The sequence below is a fragment of the Periplaneta americana genome, chromosome 15, assembly GCF_040183065.1.
Source record: "Periplaneta americana isolate PAMFEO1 chromosome 15, P.americana_PAMFEO1_priV1, whole genome shotgun sequence".
NCBI lineage: Eukaryota > Metazoa > Arthropoda > Insecta > Blattodea > Blattidae > Periplaneta > Periplaneta americana.
The window spans coordinates 14,121,957-14,143,836 of record NC_091131.1 but is presented as its reverse complement, the minus strand read 5'-3'; the positions used below and the strand labels follow the sequence as shown (position 1 = coordinate 14,143,836).

At 36.9% G+C, this 21,880-nt stretch overlaps 1 protein-coding gene across 1 annotated transcript in view; it reads left to right on the top strand.

Moving 5' to 3' along the window:
• The window catches only part of LOC138714656 (kanadaptin), a 46,058-nt gene that overhangs the window by 8,019 nt on the left and 16,159 nt on the right, over window positions 1-21,880 (top strand). The window contains exons 4-7 of the mRNA XM_069846720.1: window positions 6,017-6,159; window positions 9,631-9,797; window positions 18,390-18,575; window positions 21,001-21,186. Of these exons, the coding sequence (XP_069702821.1) occupies window positions 6,017-6,159; window positions 9,631-9,797; window positions 18,390-18,575; window positions 21,001-21,186 (682 nt within the window). The remainder of the gene's footprint in view (window positions 1-6,016; window positions 6,160-9,630; window positions 9,798-18,389; window positions 18,576-21,000; window positions 21,187-21,880) is intronic.

Below are 21,880 nucleotides of genomic sequence, written 5' to 3'. Positions count from 1 at the left end.
TCTGGACCAACAGACTCATTACTCTTGAACCTTACTATTGATATATATTTCCCTGGACCAACAAACTCATTACCCCTGAACCTTACTATTGATATATATTTCCCTGGACCAACAAACTCATTACTCTTGAACTTCACTATTGATATATATTTCCCTGGACCAACAAACTCATTACCCCTGCACCTTACTATTGATATATATTTCCCTGGACCAACAAACTCATTACCCTTGAACCTTACTATTGATATATATTTCCCTGGACCAACAAACTCATTACCCCTGCACCTTACTATTGATATATATTTTTCTGGACCAACAGACTCATTACTCTTGAACCTTACTATTGATATATATTTCCCTGGACCAACAAACTCATTACCCCTGAACCTTACTATTGATATATATTTCCCTGGACCAACAAACTCATTACTCTTGAACTTCACTATTGATATATATTTCCCTGGACCAACAAACTCATTACCCCTGAACCTTACTATTGATATATATTTTTCTGGACCAACAAACTCATTACCCCTGAACCTTACTATTGATATATATTTCCCTGGACCAACAAACTCATTACCCTTGAACCTTACTATTGATATATATTTCCCTGGACCAACAAACTCATTACCCCTGCACCTTACTATTGATATATATTTCCCTGGACCAACAAACTCATTACCCTTGAACCTTACTATTGATATATATTTCCCTGGACCAACAAACTCATTACCCCTGCACCTTACTATTGATATATATTTCCCTGGAACAACAAACTCATTACTTTGAACCTTACTATTGATATATATTTCCCTGGACCAACAGACTCATTACCCCTGCACCTTACTATTGATATATATTTCCCTGGAACAACAAACTCATTACTTTGAACCTTACTATTGATATATATTTCCCTGGACCAACAAACTCATTACCCCTGAACCTTACTATTGATATATATTTCCCTGGACCAACAAACTCATTACTCTTGAACTTCACTATTGATATATATTTCCCTGGACCAACAAACTCATTACCCCTGAACCTTACTATTGATATATATTTTTCTGGACCAACAAACTCATTACCCCTGAACCTTACTATTGATATATATTTCCCTGGACCAACAAACTCATTACCCCTGAACCTTACTATTGATATATATTTCCCTGGACCAACAAACTCATTACTCTTGAACTTCACTATTGATATATATTTCCCTGGACCAACAAACTCATTACCCCTGAACCTTACTATTGATATATATTTTTCTGGACCAACAGACTCATTACCCCTGAACCTTACTATTGATATATATTTCCCTGGACCAACAAACTCATTACCCCTGCACCTTACTATTGATATATATTTCCCAGGACCAACAAACTCATTACCCTTGAACCTTACTATTGATATATATTTCCCTGGACCAACAAACTCATTACTTTGAACCTTACTATTGATATATATTTCCCTGGACCAACAAACTCATTACTCTTGAACTTCACTATTGATATATATTTCCCTGGACCAACAAACTCATTACCCCTGCACCTTACTATTGATATATATTTCCCTGGACCAACAAACTCATTACCCCTGCACCTTACTATTGATATATATTTTTCTGGACCAAGAGACTCATTACTCTTGAACCTTACTATTGATATATATTTCCCTGGACCAACAAACTCATTACCCCTGAACCTTACTATTGATATATATTTCCCTGGACCAACAAACTCATTACTCTTGAACTTCACTATTGATATATATTTCCCTGGACCAACAAACTCATTACCCCTGCACCTTACTATTGATATATATTTCCCTGGACCAACAAACTCATTACCCTTGAACCTTACTATTGATATATATTTCCCTGGACCAACAAACTCATTACCCCTGCACCTTACTATTGATATATATTTTTCTGGACCAACAGACTCATTACTCTTGAACCTTACTATTGATATATATTTCCCTGGACCAACAAACTCATTACCCCTGAACCTTACTATTGATATATATTTCCCTGGACCAACAAACTCATTACCCCTGCACCTTACTATTGATATATATTTTTCTGGACCAACAGACTCATTACTCTTGAACCTTACTATTGATATATATTTCCCTGGACCAACAAACTCATTACCCCTGCACCTTACTATTGATATATATTTTTCTGGACCAACAGACTCATTACTCTTGAACCTTACTATTGATATATATTTCCCTGGACCAACAAACTCATTACCCCTGAACCTTACTATTGATATATATTTCCCTGGACCAACAAACTCATTACTCTTGAACTTCACTATTGATATATATTTCCCTGGACCAACAAACTCATTACCCCTGCACCTTACTATTGATATATATATCCCTGGACCAACAAACTCATTACCCTTGAACCTTACTATTGATATATATTTCCCTGGACCAACAAACTCATTACCCCTGCACCTTACTATTGATATATATTTTTCTGGACCAACAGACTCATTACTCTTGAACCTTACTATTGATATATATTTCCCTGGACCAACAAACTCATTACCCCTGAACCTTACTATTGATATATATTTCCCTGGACCAACAAACTCATTACTCTTGAACTTCACTATTGATATATATTTCCCTGGACCAACAAACTCATTACCCCTGAACCTTACTATTGATATATATTTTTCTGGACCAACAGACTCATTACCCCTGAACCTTACTATTGATATATATTTCCCTGGACCAACAAACTCATTACCCCTGCACCTTACTATTGATATATATTTCCCAGGACCAACAAACTCATTACCCTTGAACCTTACTATTGATATATATTTCCCTGGACCAACAAACTCATTACTTTGAACCTTACTATTGATATATATTTCCCTGGACCAACAAACTCATTACTCTTGAACTTCACTATTGATATATATTTCCCTGGACCAACAAACTCATTACCCCTGCACCTTACTATTGATATATATTTCCCTGGACCAACAAACTCATTACCCCTGCACCTTACTATTGATATATATTTTTCTGGACCAAGAGACTCATTACTCTTGAACCTTACTATTGATATATATTTCCCTGGACCAACAAACTCATTACCCCTGAACCTTACTATTGATATATATTTCCCTGGACCAACAAACTCATTACTCTTGAACTTCACTATTGATATATATTTCCCTGGACCAACAAACTCATTACCCCTGCACCTTACTATTGATATATATTTCCCTGGACCAACAAACTCATTACCCTTGAACCTTACTATTGATATATATTTCCCTGGACCAACAAACTCATTACCCCTGCACCTTACTATTGATATATATTTTTCTGGACCAACAGACTCATTACTCTTGAACCTTACTATTGATATATATTTCCCTGGACCAACAAACTCATTACCCCTGAACCTTACTATTGATATATATTTCCCTGGACCAACAAACTCATTACTCTTGAACTTCACTATTGATATATATTTCCCTGGACCAACAAACTCATTACCCCTGAACCTTACTATTGATATATATTTTTCTGGACCAACAAACTCATTACCCCTGAACCTTACTATTGATATATATTTCCCTGGACCAACAAACTCATTACCCTTGAACCTTACTATTGATATATATTTCCCTGGACCAACAAACTCATTACCCCTGCACCTTACTATTGATATATATTTCCCTGGACCAACAAACTCATTACTCTTGAACTTCACTATTGATATATATTTCCCTGGACCAACAAACTCATTACCCCTGCACCTTACTATTGATATATATTTCCCTGGACCAACAAACTCATTACCCTTGAACCTTACTATTGATATATATTTCCCTGGACCAACAAACTCATTACCCCTGCACCTTACTATTGATATATATTTTTCTGGACCAACAGACTCATTACTCTTGAACCTTACTATTGATATATATTTCCCTGGACCAACAAACTCATTACCCCTGAACCTTACTATTGATATATATTTCCCTGGACCAACAAACTCATTACTCTTGAACTTCACTATTGATATATATTTCCCTGGACCAACAAACTCATTACCCCTGCACCTTACTATTGATATATATTTCCCTGGACCAACAAACTCATTACCCTTGAACCTTACTATTGATATATATTTCCCTGGACCAACAAACTCATTACCCCTGCACCTTACTATTGATATATATTTTTCTGGACCAACAGACTCATTACTCTTGAACCTTACTATTGATATATATTTCCCTGGACCAACAAACTCATTACCCCTGAACCTTACTATTGATATATATTTCCCTGGACCAACAAACTCATTACTCTTGAACTTCACTATTGATATATATTTCCCTGGACCAACAAACTCATTACCCCTGAACCTTACTATTGATATATATTTTTCTGGACCAACAAACTCATTACCCCTGAACCTTACTATTGATATATATTTCCCTGGACCAACAAACTCATTACCCTTGAACCTTACTATTGATATATATTTCCCTGGACCAACAAACTCATTACCCCTGCACCTTACTATTGATATATATTTCCCTGGACCAACAAACTCATTACCCTTGAACCTTACTATTGATATATATTTCCCTGGACCAACAAACTCATTACCCCTGCACCTTACTATTGATATATATTTCCCTGGAACAACAAACTCATTACTTTGAACCTTACTATTGATATATATTTCCCTGGACCAACAGACTCATTACCCCTGCACCTTACTATTGATATATATTTCCCTGGAACAACAAACTCATTACTTTGAACCTTACTATTGATATATATTTCCCTGGACCAACAAACTCATTACCCCTGAACCTTACTATTGATATATATTTCCCTGGACCAACAAACTCATTACTCTTGAACTTCACTATTGATATATATTTCCCTGGACCAACAAACTCATTACCCCTGAACCTTACTATTGATATATATTTTTCTGGACCAACAAACTCATTACCCCTGAACCTTACTATTGATATATATTTCCCTGGACCAACAAACTCATTACCCCTGAACCTTACTATTGATATATATTTCCCTGGACCAACAAACTCATTACTCTTGAACTTCACTATTGATATATATTTCCCTGGACCAACAAACTCATTACCCCTGAACCTTACTATTGATATATATTTTTCTGGACCAACAGACTCATTACCCCTGAACCTTACTATTGATATATATTTCCCTGGACCAACAAACTCATTACCCCTGCACCTTACTATTGATATATATTTCCCAGGACCAACAAACTCATTACCCTTGAACCTTACTATTGATATATATTTCCCTGGACCAACAAACTCATTACTTTGAACCTTACTATTGATATATATTTCCCTGGACCAACAAACTCATTACCTACTCTTGAGCCTTGCCATTGATATATATATTTATATATTTTCCTGGACGAACAAACTCATCACCCTTGAGCCAAAATAAAGAATAATGCAGCTATTAATTATTCATTTACAGCAAAAAATATTTATTTATTCCCTTATTAGTCCGTAAAAGAACTAAGAGCCATAGGACTTGTCAGAATTAAAATTACTTCACCATTTAATAACATCAATATAACATCAATTAGTAATTCAGTTCCTATGTCCGTCCACTTTTTTTTTTTACGGATATATACACATGGTTCTATAATGCATCTGTTCCAAATATAATTCCGTATCTACTGGACTCGAACCTTGTTCCTGATTGAAATAATTCCAGACAAAATTTACCAGCCAGCCATTTCTCATTCCACGAGTTCTCTAATTTATAGATTTCTATGCAGGACATCTCATGAGACTACAAGAATCTTTAGCGGACATTGCAACAGCTGAGTAGAAATACGAGGTCGGGCACAATAAGCCAATAGATTGCAGTGCATTTGAAGCTGAATAACAAATGAGCTTTCAGAGGAGGAAAGAAAATTGGCCTAAGAATAATACGAGATTATCTCTTCTAGACTACCAATTGAATCAACACGGGGCTGCAACGTGATGGCAGAAGCTCTGGTCAAGGGCAAGAAGAAGGAATCCGTAGTTCAGTGTGCCCTGGAGGCCTGCCGCATCCTCGATAGATACGGACTGCTTCGCCAGGCCACCCATGGTGAGTGATGATTGTACACTTCCATGTGGCACTGGGTCATTCCGAAAGTAATGGCCTATAAGGCCTAAGACAGATGTTCATGACAAGGTTGAACCTTCAATAGTACATTATACAACGAGCCTATAATGGTAGTAATTAAGATGCGAGTATGTTTATGAAACGAGCGCGAGTTTCATAATTTTCATACAAGCGTTTTAATTACCATTATAGTCAAGTTTCATACGACTTTTTATGTTCGACCATATTTCTAACTTGAAATTATTCATAAGTATTCATGTTATTCTTATCTGACGGGGAGCGGAACTGACCTTGTGCAATACCTCGTAAATTGTGAGATGTGCGCAGATGCGAAAGTATTGATTTTTTCCGAGAAACAAATGTCATTGACCTTGATATAATCTAGAGAGTAAAATAAACATTAATCTTGATATAACCTTGAAATTGATTTATACATTGAAAAATGAGATGACAAATTGAATTTATTTGAATATTATTTACAATTAACGCTAATTATTATAGTAACAGAACATAACCTTCTGCGACAGTATTGGATTTCCAGCCTCCATGATGTTTCGCTAGTTGTCTTTCGATTGCATATCCGAGAATAATCGATACTTGTTCTTTCATATTGCTACAATGGTGTTTTCTGATTGGTGGAACACCTGAACTTTAATGGATAGGTGTACTTTAATGAGGTCCATTAAAGGGCTGCTATCAGGTGTATAATTACTACATTTCGGCATGGTCGAGCATAAAAACTTTTAACTTTCACTTTTATTATTAAAAGAAAATTAGTATTGTAATTTAATCCATTGAAATTTATATTTTAAACTAATTTGACATAAAAACCGAGACCATATTTTAATCTTTGTACTTATTAAAACCTTCTCTGAAATTTTCAACTGAATTGGTCAAATGAAGATTTACTTACTTCAGAATTACCCATGCACTTGACTTTCGAAAATGTTCACTAGAGACTTTAAAAAGAGGCCTACCATATCGTCGGTGTTCGTGCAAAATGTCATGTCAAAAAATTCAAACAATTTTTTTCCCTCCAGACATGCATTATTTTGGTGCTCACATATAATTGCAAAATATCACAAGATGTATTTTTATGATAATATTTCAAGTTTTAAAGTAATTGATCTGAAACCAACAAAAATATTCAGTTTTCTCCCTTTCCTGAAAAATGGGTAATTTTAACATACGACATTTTGCACGAACACCAATGATATGCTCTCGGAGGTCTAGTGGTTGCAATGCTTGCCGCTGAAGCAGAGATTCAAGGGTTCAAAGCTAGCTTTGAATGATGGATGATCGAAATCCTTAGCTTCCTTCAGAGGGAAGTAAAGCTGGGAGGCCCATGACATAGATTTACATCATGTAATAGTGACAAGGCTCTAGACAAACTTAACTGACTATTTACCACCTTCGTCAAAATTAAACTCACAAGCAAACGTTCTGATGGGGGCTGATAAAAAAGTTAAATTTTTTTCTTCCACCATGTTAATAATATCAAAAGAAGTGCTTATACAAATTTTGGTCACTGGACCGCAATTACAAGGGCCATAAAAAAATAAGTTCACCTGGGGCCTCTAACAGAAAAAAAAAAACACAATTTCATTGGACAACTTTATCGGAACGGACACAGCAATTGTTAAACTATTTTTCAACATATTGTAAGTTTTATACTGAACAACAATGTAATTTTATTATCTAAACAATAGGATTTGCTCTCCACACAGCCTTAGACTAGAAATGTTTAGTTTAAATGTAGTTCTGTTTATAAGTATGCATAAGGGTGTAATTATTTGACTTATTTGAACTGTTGTATCAGTGAAGCGAGGTGAGTCAGTGAAGTTATGGTTTTACAGTGCAGTGAACAGTTCCGATCAGTGATAATTTATAGCGTCAATGAAATGTGTTCTATAGTGTCAGTGAAATGTGTTACAGAGTGTCAGTGAAATGTGTGCTAAAGTGTCAGTGAAATGCGTCATAGTGCAACTACAGGGAATGAGATGAGAGTAAAGTGAAAGACTATTGAAACTTATGTAGGGCCTATACATAATTATGTAGGTTGTATTGTAAAATTAGGTATTTTATTTTATGTTTTATTATTATTGTGTTAAATTGTATTGTGTATTATTATTGTATTGTGTGTAAAATTGTATATGTGTTGTAAAATTGTATTGTGTATTGTAAATTTTATTGTGTATTGGTTATCATTTTATTGTGTATTGTTAATATTGTATATACCACTGCCACCGGGTGCTTGCCCACTTGCAGTGTAAATAAATACATACATACATACACATTATTCGTTAGTGCACTCCACAGACAACAATGACAATTTACTTGGACTATTACGAACAACAATGAACTGTTAATCTTAACTAATATTTACAATGCACTATTTACAACACAGAACTGTCAGTTCTCAGTTCACAGTTCTTCTAGCTCAGTCACTCGCGTTCACAGAATCTCGAACCCCATACCTTCAGAGATGATCCGCTGAACTCCGGGGCTTCAGGCTCCACAGTTACGGCCACAACTCAAGTCGCGCTCTGGTCTCGAAGCTTGCTTCACTGCTACACAAGACTAACTCGCTTACTGTCCAAATCTGCCTGTAACAACATTGGCTTACTGACGGGCTGACTCCCTGTCGTTCACTCTCGTCTTGTATTTATAACCAAACTATAGTTTCTGGAGAGTTTGCAAAAGATTCCACTCTCGAGTAATCTGGATATTTCCACTTCTCTGCCGCGGTCGCTCTTTCCCCTTTCTCCCCACAGCACATGCCCCAGGAAGCAGATGCACGCGCAACCTGCCCGTCACGGCCGACTTAGCCCTTCCTCCGTCGGTCGTGAGATCGAACCTCACGTGGCCGTCACAATATTTTCCATCGGAATTGAGACATTTCTCATATCATGGGATCGACAGAGAGAGGTGCAGACGCAGTCAAACGCTGTTTCTGATCTGAGGCGGCTGACTTCTACGACACAAAAATTGATCTCATGGTATGACAAATGTCTCAGTTCCAGTGGGGGATATGTTGATAAATAGCGCAACAATTTCTGTGTCTGTTTCAATAAATATTTCCATGCAATTGTGCTTATTTCTATAAACGGCCCCAGGGAAAATAACTTTCTGGACGGCCTCGTAATTGCGGTCGAGTGGCAAAAATTTGTATAAGCACTTCTTTTGACATTATTAACATGGTGGAAGAAAAAAATTTAACTTTTTTATCTGCCCCCATCAGAACGTTTGCTTGTCAGTTTTACTAATTGGACCTTAAGAGATGTGCTAAGTGTGCGTCCACCTGTGACCCATCCATCCTACTGCGTGTTAGGACAAAAGAAGTTCACTTCTCGACTTGAGTTAAGGTTCACGCTAAGCTGTAGACTGTCCTGTCATGTGAGGGGGTAATATGTACAAAGGGGAATTATGATTGGTGTAAACTTGAATCCACAGAAAGCAAGAAAAGGAAAGCGAAGAACTGGGAGGCAGAGGACTTCTACGACAGTGATGAAGATACTTTCTTGGATAGGACTGGCACAGTGGAAAAGAAGAGACAGCAGAGGATGCGAGCGGCAGGGAAGAAAGACCCCACCGAAGTTGTCGAGACATACGATTCCTTGGTAAGGTCTAGCTAGCTATTAGAATAATTCTAACATACTTTTATCATGAAACCACAGTCTAGTACAGTAAAACCTCGATAAGACGCGTCTGCTTATTACGCTATCCCGTGTAATATGCTTTTTTTGTCCGGTCCCTGCACATTTCATATTTAACTTACTTACTTACAAATGGCTTTTAAGGAACCCGAAGGTTCATTGCCGCCCTCACATAAGACCGCCAGCGGTCCCTATCCTGTGCAAGATTAATCCAGTCTCTATCTTCATACCCCACCTCCCTCAAATCCATTTTAATATTATCCTCCCATCTACGTCTCGGCCTCCCTAAAGGTCGTTTTCCCTCCGGTCTCCCAACTAACACTCTATATGCATTTCTGGATTCGCCCATACATGCTACATGCCCTGCCCATCTCAAACGTCTGGATTTAATGTTCCTAATTATGTCACGTGAAGAATACAATGCGTGCAGTTCTGTGTTGTGTAACTTTCTCCATTCTCCTGTAACTTCATCCTTCTTAGCCCCAAATATTTTCCTAAGCACCTTATTCTCAAACACCCTGAACCTATGTTCCTCTCTCAGAGTGAGAGTCCGAGTTTCACAACCATACAGAAGAACCGGTAATATAACTGTTTTATAAATTCTAACTTTCAGATTTTTGGACAGCAGACTGGATGATAAGAGCTTCTCAACCGAATAATAACACGCATTTCCCATATTTATTCTGCATTTAATTTCCTCCCGAGTGTCATTTATATTTGTTATGTTGCTCCAAGATATTTGAATTTTTCCACCTCTTCGAAGGATAAATCTCCAATTTTTATATTTCCATTTCGTACAATATTCTGGTCACGAGACATAATCATATACTTTGTCTTTTCGGGATTTACTTCCAAACCGATCGCTCTACTTGCTTGAAGTAAAATTTCCGTGTTTTCCCTAATCGTTTGTGTATTTTCTCCTAACATATTCACGTCATCCGCATAGACAAGAAGCTGATGTAACCCGTTCAATTCCAAACCCTGCCTGTTATCCTGAACTTTCCTAATGGCATATTCTAGCACGAAGTTAAAAAGTAAAGGTGATAGTGCATCTCCCTGCTTTAGCCCGCAGTGAATTGGAAAAGCATCAGATAGAAACTGGCCTATACGGACTCTGCTGTATGTTTTCATATATAACGCCTTTATAAAATACCCCGTTTGTTGCGCTCAAATCCCGCATAATACGCTATTGTTGTGGAATATTTTCGATGTAATTTTCAGCAATGTACTGTAACAGCAATGAATCATTTTGGCCATTGAACTTACTGGTGCCATTAACCTGAAAAGTATTGCATTCGACCCTTTACCTGCGCATTTAAACCTTCATACTATACAATACCCCACCCTCTTGTTATGCTCTCTTATTCGACCCTTTACCTGCGCAGCTTAGTTACAATAATCCACCCTCTTGCTAATCCTCTCTTTCTCAAGCAACATTCCTCACTCGGCTGTAATAAAATTCTGGAAATTTTTGCTGGTCAGTTTGTTATCTTTTAGTGTATTGAAGTGTCTGTGTGATTACAATGAGTGTTAAACGAAAAGCGCTTTTTGTGTCTGAAAAATTCGGAATCTTACGAAAGTACGATGAAACCAGTACTCTTAATCAGAAAAAACTGTCTGATTCATTAGGAATCCCATCATCGAAATTAATAACGATAATAAAAAATCGCGACTCAATCACTGCAGCTGCGAGGTCGGAAGGATGTAAGCGCAAGAGAGTGAAGTGTGGCGAACATGAGGACTTGGAGAACACGCACACGGCAAACAACTATAAAGAACTCTTTTCGAAAGAATTAAGTATAGTACATACATACAGTATCGTAAATATCTTTATGCTCGACCATGCCGAAATGTAGTAATTATACACCAGGTAGCAGACCTTTAATGCATCTCATTAAAGTACACCTACTCATTAAAGGTCAGGTCTTTCAGCCAATGACGACTCAAGTTACAACTGTTCAGCCAATGACAGGTCAGCTTTCTACCATTATAAAACCACAAGTATCGATTATTCTCGGATATGCAATCAAAAGAGAATTAGCAAAAAGTCACGGAGGCTGGAAATCCAATACTGTCGCAGAAGGTTATGTTCTGTTACTATAATAATTAGCGTTAATTGTAAATAATATTCAAATAAATTCAATTTGTCATCTCGTTTTTCAATGTATAATTTTATTTCAGTGTTATCTCTGTATGTTCTTATGGCCTAGCAAGGTCAATGTGGACATCTGTTCCTCGGAAAAAATCAATACTTTCGCGTCTGCGCACATCTCACAACATACGGGACATTGCTCCAGGTCAGATACGATAAAATTAATAATATCAAGTTAGAAATATGGTCGAGCATAAAAAGTCGTATGAAACTCGCCTATAATGGTAATTAAGAAGCTCGTATGAAAATTATGAAACTCGCTTGCGCTCGTTTCATAAATATCCATACTCACTTCTTAATTACCTTCATTATAAACTCGTTGCATAATGTACTATTAACGTACAGTACAGTAATTACATAATGGAGTAATACTGTATTACCTTTCATGTATTTCCAAAAAGAAGAATGCTAAAAGATACTGTATATAAGTCAAGATTAGTATACCTGCCTAATACGCGGTCCCGGTTAATACGCAGTTTACACGCGGTCCCTTGAACAGCATCTTATCGGGGTTTTACTGTATATACAGTCATGAAGCTTGGGATGATTTTTTGCATTTCTCGCTATAGTTGCTAGCCGCTTGGAGCGCTGTGAGTGCTAGGAACAATAGACTGTGCCACTGCCATCGTGATCTAATGCAGGCCGTAAGGCAGACCATGTAACCACAGTCTAATATATACAGTCACGAAGCTTGAGTTTATGAGGGTGCTAGGAACAGTAGACTGTGCAGTTACTATTTCGCATTGTCTGTGATGAGGCGATAGTAGCGATCCTAGTGGTTAGCAACTATCTATGGATGCATATTTACTATGTATTGAGCTTCGTGACTGTATATACTAGACTGTGATGAAACGTTTATGTGCTTGCCATTTGAGAAATCTGGTCACAATTTCTGCTAATATGTTAACGTCATTAATTATTACAGTAGGCCTTAAATTACTGAAATTATGATGCGTTTAAAACAAATTAGTTGAATCCAGGCAGCCAATATAAAACATAGAGGAGAAACAAATAAATTTGACATAATGAATGCATTATTATTCGTACAGAAATGGAGGTGATTAATAATTATGGGGAGTATAAAGACAGAAATAGTTAATGTAACATAGTCTGATGCTATGTTTGTAAGCGATAGGAAGATGACCGATGTTCCAGCTAATTACCATGGCACAGGTCCACACCTGTGGAGTAACGGTCAGCGCATCTGGCCGCGAAACCAGGTGGCCCGGGTTCGAATCCCGGTCGGGGCAAGTTACCTGGTTGAGGTTTTTCCGGGGTTTTCTCTCAACCCAATACGAGCAAATGCTGGGTAACTTTCGGTGCTGGACCCCGACTCATTTCACCGGCATTATCACCTTCATTTCATTCAGACGCTAAATAACCTAGATGTTGATAAAGCGTCGTAAAATAACCCAATAAAATAAAAATAAAACCATGGCACAGTGAAATGCAGAAAAAAATTTGGAAGTAAAGTCTTTAAACGTTTAGAAGAACCCTCTGCAATTGTGTAGATAACGCTTCTTACCACAGTCCTATATCTACACTCCTGGAGAAAAGATTCCATTCTACTTTTCAAGAAAACACACAGAATTCCAATCCTTTATCTGTTTCTATATTACTAGTGGCTTGTGCAGCAAATGCTACAAACTAAGTTCATTAGACGTTCAAATAAAATTTTTAAGATTTATTTTCAATGAAGAATACCAGACATTTTGAAAGTTGTTTGCTTCCATAATAATGAAACATACTCCCTCTGAATGGGTTTTTTTATGCCAATACTTTTTGTTGAACCTATCCACCTTCAGTTTTTGAGTTTCCACGTGAAAACGCAAGTAACAATGTCAGGACGATCTACACTCCTGGAGAAAAGATTCCATTCTACTTTTCAAGAAAACACACAGAATTCCAATCCTTTATCTGTTTCTATATTACTAGTGGCTTGTGCAGCAAATGCTACAAACTAAGTTCATTAGACGTTCAAATAAAATTTTTAAGATTTATTTTCAATGAAGAATACCAGACATTTTGAAAGTTGTTTGCTTCCATAATAATGAAACATACTCCCTCTGAATGGGTTTTTTTATGCCAATACTTTTTGTTGAACCTATCCACCTTCAGTTTTTGAGTTTCCACGTGAAAACGCAAGTAACAATGTCAGGACGATCAGTGGGTTTTTCATGTGGGAGTAAAGGGATAGCTATTTCAGGTCATTGTGGATTGTAGGTGTAAGTTAAAAAAAAAGTCAGGTTTGGTATGCTTTCGAACAATAGGCATAGCATCTTGGTATAGCTGCTGCATGTAGAGCTTGAAATGTAGCAGGTAAAATCATTTTATCCTGCTAAGAGATCTTGCTGAAATGATTGGGAAACTACAAAATTTTGTAGGGCCCTTATTTTATCAGTAAGTAATACCTTTTGGTCTTTCCTTAGGAACTGTAATTTTTGCGCTCTCTCGAGCCAATACTGAAGAGAATGACGCATATAAATATCTACACCACACCACCATTATATATATGAAAAAGATTCAACCCCACTTGTTTAAAATAACTATAAAAATATTTCACTTTTAATAACAAAATTATTATCTCACGTAAGTTTTGTAGTTTTATATAGCCTATAAATAATAACAGCCACTCAGTAAATTATATAAATGAAGATCTAATTTAAGATATTCTCCACATCTACTTATATAACCCCAAAATGTTTCACTTTCATATCATCAATATAGCATTAATACGAGGCGCATCCAGAAAGTAAGTTTCCCGATTTTTTCCCCTTGAAAGTAAACGTGATTAGCCGTGTCAATTGCGCATGCGTAACAGATCTATGACGTATCAATCATATGCCAGCCGCACAGGTCCCGCCTGGTGTCAGTAGCGTGGCAGCAGTGATCCGAAATGGAAGCTCTTATTCCTTCTCCCGCCGCCTGCGAGGTTCGGTCGGTGATAAAGTTCTTTAATGCACAAAGCATTGCACCAATTGAAATTCATCGGCAGTTCTGTCAGGTCTATGGGCCGAACATCTCTCTCTCTCTCTCTCTCTCTCTCTCTCTCCTCAAGAAATTCCTGTCCTCCGGTGAGAGTTTTGGCAACGACGAAGAGCTGAAGACGTCTGTCACACGCTGGTTCCATCACAGGCGGCAGAGTTCTACGACAGAGGGATACAAAAGTTGATACGACAAGTGTCTCAATTCTGATGGTGGCTATGTTGAAAAATAGCTGAAACATTGCTGTACCTGTTGCCAATAAATGTTTTCCTGAAAGTGTGTGTTCTTTTTTTTTTTTAAATAGGGAAACTTACTTTCTGGATGCGCCTCGTATGTATAATTAATGAAAAATAGTCACATCATGACATTAACTATAATAATATTTAATTTCTAATGGTAATAATGTCAATAAACCATCTCAAGTTTTGTAGATTTTAATGTCCAATACACAGCTGTACTCAGAAAATTACACACCGCAGAATCAGACCTGTAAATTATTTTTAGCAAGTCTTGAAGTTTTTAACAACCAATTGAATTTGACCTCTAAATATGTCAGCAATCCTGCAAGTCATGGCCTTCGTGTAATAGCCTATTGTTTATTGTAGTGTGTGTTTTGTTTTATTCTGAAATGCAATTAGTTCTCAAAACTGATGAAAGATGAATTTTGGAAAATAGGAAAATTTTGTAGGAAAACTAATGCTTCACGGAAAGTTACTATTTTTCTGAAAATCCTTGGATGCCAAGCTTCAAAATGACGGGCCATTCATTAAAATCCGTTCAGCGATTTTCCCGTAATTTCCATTACCAGTTCAAATTATATATATATATACAGACGTGGACAAATTATTAACAAAATTGACGATTTTTATGATAATTCTGTTTACAAAATTTGACTTTTCAATTTAGACTAAAGTTGACAATTTTGCATATTTCTATCATTACAATAGATAGAAATATGCAAAAATGTCGACTGTAGTTTAAATTGAAGAGTCAAATTTTGTAAACATTTATAATAAAAATCTTCATATTTTGCTAATAATTTGTAAATATGCAAAAGTGTCAACTGCAGTTTAAATTGAAGAGTCAAATTTTGTAAAAAATATAAATTAAAAATCTTCAGTTTTGCTAATAATTTGGAAATATCCAAAATGTAAACTGTATTCCAAATTGAAGAGTCAAATTTTGTAAAAATATATAATAAAAATCTTCAGTTTTGCTAATAATTTGTAAATATGCAAACATATCAAATGTAGTCCAAATTGAAGAGTCAAATTTTGTAAAAATATATAATAAAAATCTTCAGTTTTGCTAATAATTTGTAAATATGCAAACATATCAAATGTAGTCCAAATTGAAGAGTCAAATTTTGTAAAAATATATAATAAAAATCTTCAGTTTTGCTAATAATTTGTAAATATGCAAACATATCAAATGTAGTCCAAATTGAAGAGTCAAATTTTGTAAAAAAATATACAATACAAATCTTCAATTTTGCTAATAATTTCGAAATACGCAAAAATGTCAACTGTAGTCTAAGCTGAAGAATCATATTTTGTAAAAATATGTAATGAAAATCTTCACTTTTGCTAATAATTTGTCCACGTCTGTATATATATATATATATATATATATATATATATGTATGTAGATTATATGCTAATTGATTTATCATGTTTCCATTTTTTTGCTATAAATGGTTTGGGAATGAAATGTACAAACACAAAATTGAAACTTAGAGCGAGCCTTGATGGGAGTCCACCTCTATGTAGACAACAGTTTCACACAACAGTCCACAAGTAGGATATGAAGGATATCCAGGAAATAACGACCGTTTTGTTGTAATAATTAAAAAAAATATATTTATTTGAAAAAACAAAGTCTGTTACATAACTGAAGCTTCCTTTACTTCTCTACATAATCACCACCTACATTTAAACATTTGTCGTATCTGTTCACTAGCTTTAGAATTCCCGTGTTATACTCCTCTGCCGCCAGTTCATTAAGCCAGGTGTTCACTGTCTTCTTCAACTCTCCATCACTTCCAAAACGCGTACCACCCAGAAAGTCTTTCAGCTTAGTGAAAAGGTGAAAATCGCTAGGAGCAAGGTCTGGACTATAGGGCGGATGATCAAAGATTTCCCAACCGAATTGATCCAGCAATTCTCGAGTTGAAGTAGCAGTGTGCGGGCGGGCGTTGTCGTGAAGAAGCACAACTCCTCTCAAAAGCATTCCTCGCCTCTTGTTTTGGATGGCTCACCGTAGTTTTCGTAAAGTCACACAATAACGATTTGCATTGATCGTAGTGCCTTTTGGCATGAAATTCAGCAAAAGAACACCTTTGCGATCCCAAAAGACAGTAGCCATGACTTTTTGTGTTGAGAGAGTCTGTTTGAATTTTCTCGGTTTCTTGGGTGATGAGGGATGATGCCATTGACGTGATTGGCGCTTGGTCTCTGGGGTGTTGTGAGACACCCAGGTCTCATCACCAGTCACAATTTGATCAAGAAAGGCATCTCCATCTGTGTGATATCGCATCAAGAATGTCAATGCTGAGGCCATTCTCTGAGTTTTGTGTTGGTCACTCAGTTGCCGTGGAACCCATCGTGCACAGATTTTGTGGTAGCCAAGATGTTGCGACACAATTTCACCAAGCAAAGAACGAGAAATGTCAGGAAAGTCAATATGCAATTCGTCGAGTGATGTGCGCCTGTCTTGCAAGATTCTGTCGTTCACTTTAGTCTTCAGGTCTTCTGTGATGAGTGATGGGCGTCCGGGTCGAGTTTCATCGTGGACATTTGTTCGCCTATTGTTGAACATTTCGCACCTTTTCTCACATTTCTTTCATTCATTACAGTATCACCATACACTTCTTTCAATTGCCGGTAAATTTCTGCAGGTTTCAAATGTCAGGCATTCAAAAATCGAATCACACTCCTCACCTCACAGTCGGCGGGATTATCAATCACGTCGTTCATTTTGAAGTAACACAAAATGCACAATGGCGACTTGTTGCAACCAGTACTCACAACATTATGAGAAAACATGTTAAGGAAGCCAGTTGACCTTCAAACAAGGAAGGGGAGTCAGCTGTGCGGCGGGTATGGGCGAACGGTCGTTATTTCCTGGATCCCCCTCGTAATACAGAGGCTCTTGTTTACTGCACATGCGCAGTGTGTTGTAAGCGAAACATACAATACGGGAGCTCCAAATTTTATTTCCGTATCTGTACACACGTTTTGAATATTAATATTATACATACAAATGAAGATAGAGTGATGTGTCACCATACATGCAAGTTACTTCCCAGGGACAAAATTATTTATATGCGTATATAAAAACCTTCTCGATATTATCATCAGCATTGATTTTGATGTGCTTTCTCAAATAAATTAATTTTCACTTATTTAACTTTTTTTCAGCTGAAAAAACATAGTGACTTACTGTTAGAACTTCAGAAACTGGAACTTCAACTCCAGAAGGCTGTGGTAAACGTTGCCAGTTCTAGTACCAAAGATAACGAAAATGATGAAGAAGACGCTCTTGATGCCTTCATGATGAAACTGTCTGCCCCAGCTGCTGATAGGAAACAAGTAACAAAAATCAAGGTACGTGCGGTTGTTACAGTATGATGCTTGTAGAAAGGAGCAAATGTTTTTTTTATTGTTATGCTAAACACAATCACCCTACTAAGATTAATAGACTGCACTTCTCCCCGTATTGATACATTGAAAATCATTTTTCTGAGACAGAAAACGTGTGATTGTGTGAAAGGATATGCTGTAATGCACAGTGTATAAATATTCAAGAGTAAGACACTTTTTAAATCACTGAGTCATTGTGAACAACAATATTTACGTAAAAAATAAATAAAAACTCCATTTCATTTTGTCCTGCCATTTTGTCAACAAACAAATGCAGTTGTGTATTAAAGTCTACATTAACGGTCTTACTAATAAACCGTGTATAGTTTTTATACGAGACTTATGCAGAGTTGAGACAGAAAACGTTACTAATAAACCATGCATAAGCGATGGATGTATAAACAATCTGTAACTATACAATGGGAATTGCTTTGCAGTAGTTATATATACGAAACCCCTTGTTTAAGTGTTGTATATAAAGAAAAAATGGCCGCCCCTCTAACAGCTGTTCGTCTCGACTGTCATTTTATGATGATGGCTGCTTTGTAACCACAGAAGAACACACCAAAGAGCACAGAATAAGTAGAATATTATTGTTGTAGCTTGTACTCTTTGACCAAAATATGGTGTGGTAATCGATCAGAGCCAGTTGTACTATCGATACTTAACACGCCACACTAGAGCGCTCTACCGGATACAATAGAGAATCTCAGATATTCTATTACCTTTCGTAATGAAGTAATGACGAAACTATGACGTAGCTGTGTAACAGGTATACTGTTATACACGTTGTATGTAGTGATTATTAATAAGGAATTTACACACGACTTATAAACGAGCTACTCATTGTATAAGTTAAACGTCTGTATATAGAGTTTTTATTAGTAAGACCGTGACTGTGAAAATTGAAAATTAATGCTGAAAATGCTGAATATATATCACTCTTATTGTGATCAGCCAGGATTATAAAACTTTGGAATATGTATTATATGACTTTCTTGGGTTAAATTCTATCGTACCTGGTTTACATGATTCGATCTATTATGGGTCATCCTCAGATTTATAAAACAATACATATCCATACTCCAATGCAATTACAGTACAGTTTAACACACATACACTATTCAACATAATATCACAATCTACTGGGTGTTCAGTTCAAAATGTGTCTTGGCTCGCTGTATGCCGTCATGTGGCTAGCTGATGAGCCTAGAGAATTCAATCTTCCTACACTTCCACAGCTCAGGTGTATAATCTAAGAGGCAGAGAAGTTGGCTAGCAAGTACGGCGTTCATTCTGAAGAGTACGTGCCGATACGTACGGTAACGCCGGTAGTGGCAGGAATGTGAACTGTTTGGAAATACGTACTGTCGAGATATGGGGAGAGGGTTAAGACGATTACTTACGTATTTGTTGACATTAACTTCGACGGTCAACATGGACACAGAGCATTTGATTTGTGTTGTGGAATGTTACCGTACGCAACCGATGATAACAAATACCCTGCGTACGACTTGCCAGCGCAAAACACAGTTCGAAAGAGGTTATGGTAGCACACAGACCGTACAGACCGCCATCTGTTGCTACGACGTTCAAGTTATACCGTACACATTCTCAAGTTCAGATTGAAGAACGCCTTAAATAATAGGCAACTTCTCTAACATATAAACTGAAACTCGCTTCAAATCGGTGACCCAACAACAGTGACGTCATTACACACTTTGAAATGAACACCCAGTAGTATATACAGTCACGAAGCTCGAGTTGGTGAGGGTGCTAGGAACAATAGACTGTGCCGGTACTATTTTGCTTTGTCTGTAATGAGGCCATAGTAGCGATCCTAGTGGTTAGCAGCTATCTATGGATACATATTCCTTATGTATTGAGCTTCGTGACTGTATATACTAGACTGTGGTAATACTACGTAAGACACAATCATACCCACTACCACCTAAACATCCCCTTTCCATAGAAGACAGAACATCAAAGCAAGAGACGAACACTATAGTTGATACAGTCGATTGCTAACTAACTGTTGGCTAAGGTGAATGTCACACTGAAATGGTACCATCTGGTTACCCAAGGTACACTACATTAAAATACTATTTTAACACAAGTTTTAAGTTTTAAAATGATTACATATATATAATACGGTGGCTAAAGATCGAGACCGATGGAGAAGAATTCTTAAGGAAGCCGAAGCCCGATCCGGGCTGTAGTGCTAGGATGATGATGACATATATATAATCCTAAAAATTGCAATAAACATGGCTGATAGAGTACATAAGATTCTTCACTAATTACAGCAAAAAAGTAAACCTTAAAGAAATAGGTCAAGCTCCTTTACTAATCACCATCGATATCATATGTATGATACTGTGTATTGCAGTCTCAAATAGCAGCACTTAAACAAGAAGAAGTCCGACTGAGGAAACTGGTGAACATAGCCAGGCCAGCCAACATTCCAGAACTGCAACCACCAAACAAAGCTACTGTACCTGTAAACTCTACTGCAACGAACAAGAAAGCCCTCCCGCTTGTAGGGGTGAGGAAAAAGCCAAGCAACAGAACAAAAGTAAGTGATTTCCATCTTTTTGGTTTGTCATCATCATCATCATCATCATCATCATCGGCATTACGGCCCTTATAGTTTAGCCTTAGCCTCCCTCAGAACATCCGACCAATCACTCCTGTCTAATGCTCGTGTTCTCCATCTTCTAATTCCAACTTTTGTTAGGTCAGCCTGAACGTCATCCAGCCATCTCAATTTAGGTCGTCCGACTTTCCTTCTTCCTACTGGCAACGCATCTAGTAGAGCTTTGGGTGTGCGATTGTTCTCCATCCTGGCTACGTGTCCCAGCCACTCTAACCTTCTGAGTTTTATGTCAACAACAATGTTGATATCTTTATATAATTCATATAACTCAGCATTTGTTTTAATTAGCCAAAACCCTTGCTCATAAGTAGGCCCAAAGATTTTCCGTAATACTTTCCTTTCCCAGGCATTTAAGATCTTTATTGCCCTTTCAGATAGAGTCCAGGTTTCACTTCCATATACTACTATTGGTTTGATAATAGTTTTATATATTCTTATTTTAGCTTTTCTTGAGATACACCTGGACTTCATAGTTTTATTCAGTGCCCAAAGACCTCGATTCCCAGCTGCAATCTTCTCTTTTATATCAGTCATAACATCATTATTGTCTTTCACCATGGAACCCAGATACTTAAAACAGGAAACTCTATCAAAATTAGTATCATTCAAATTA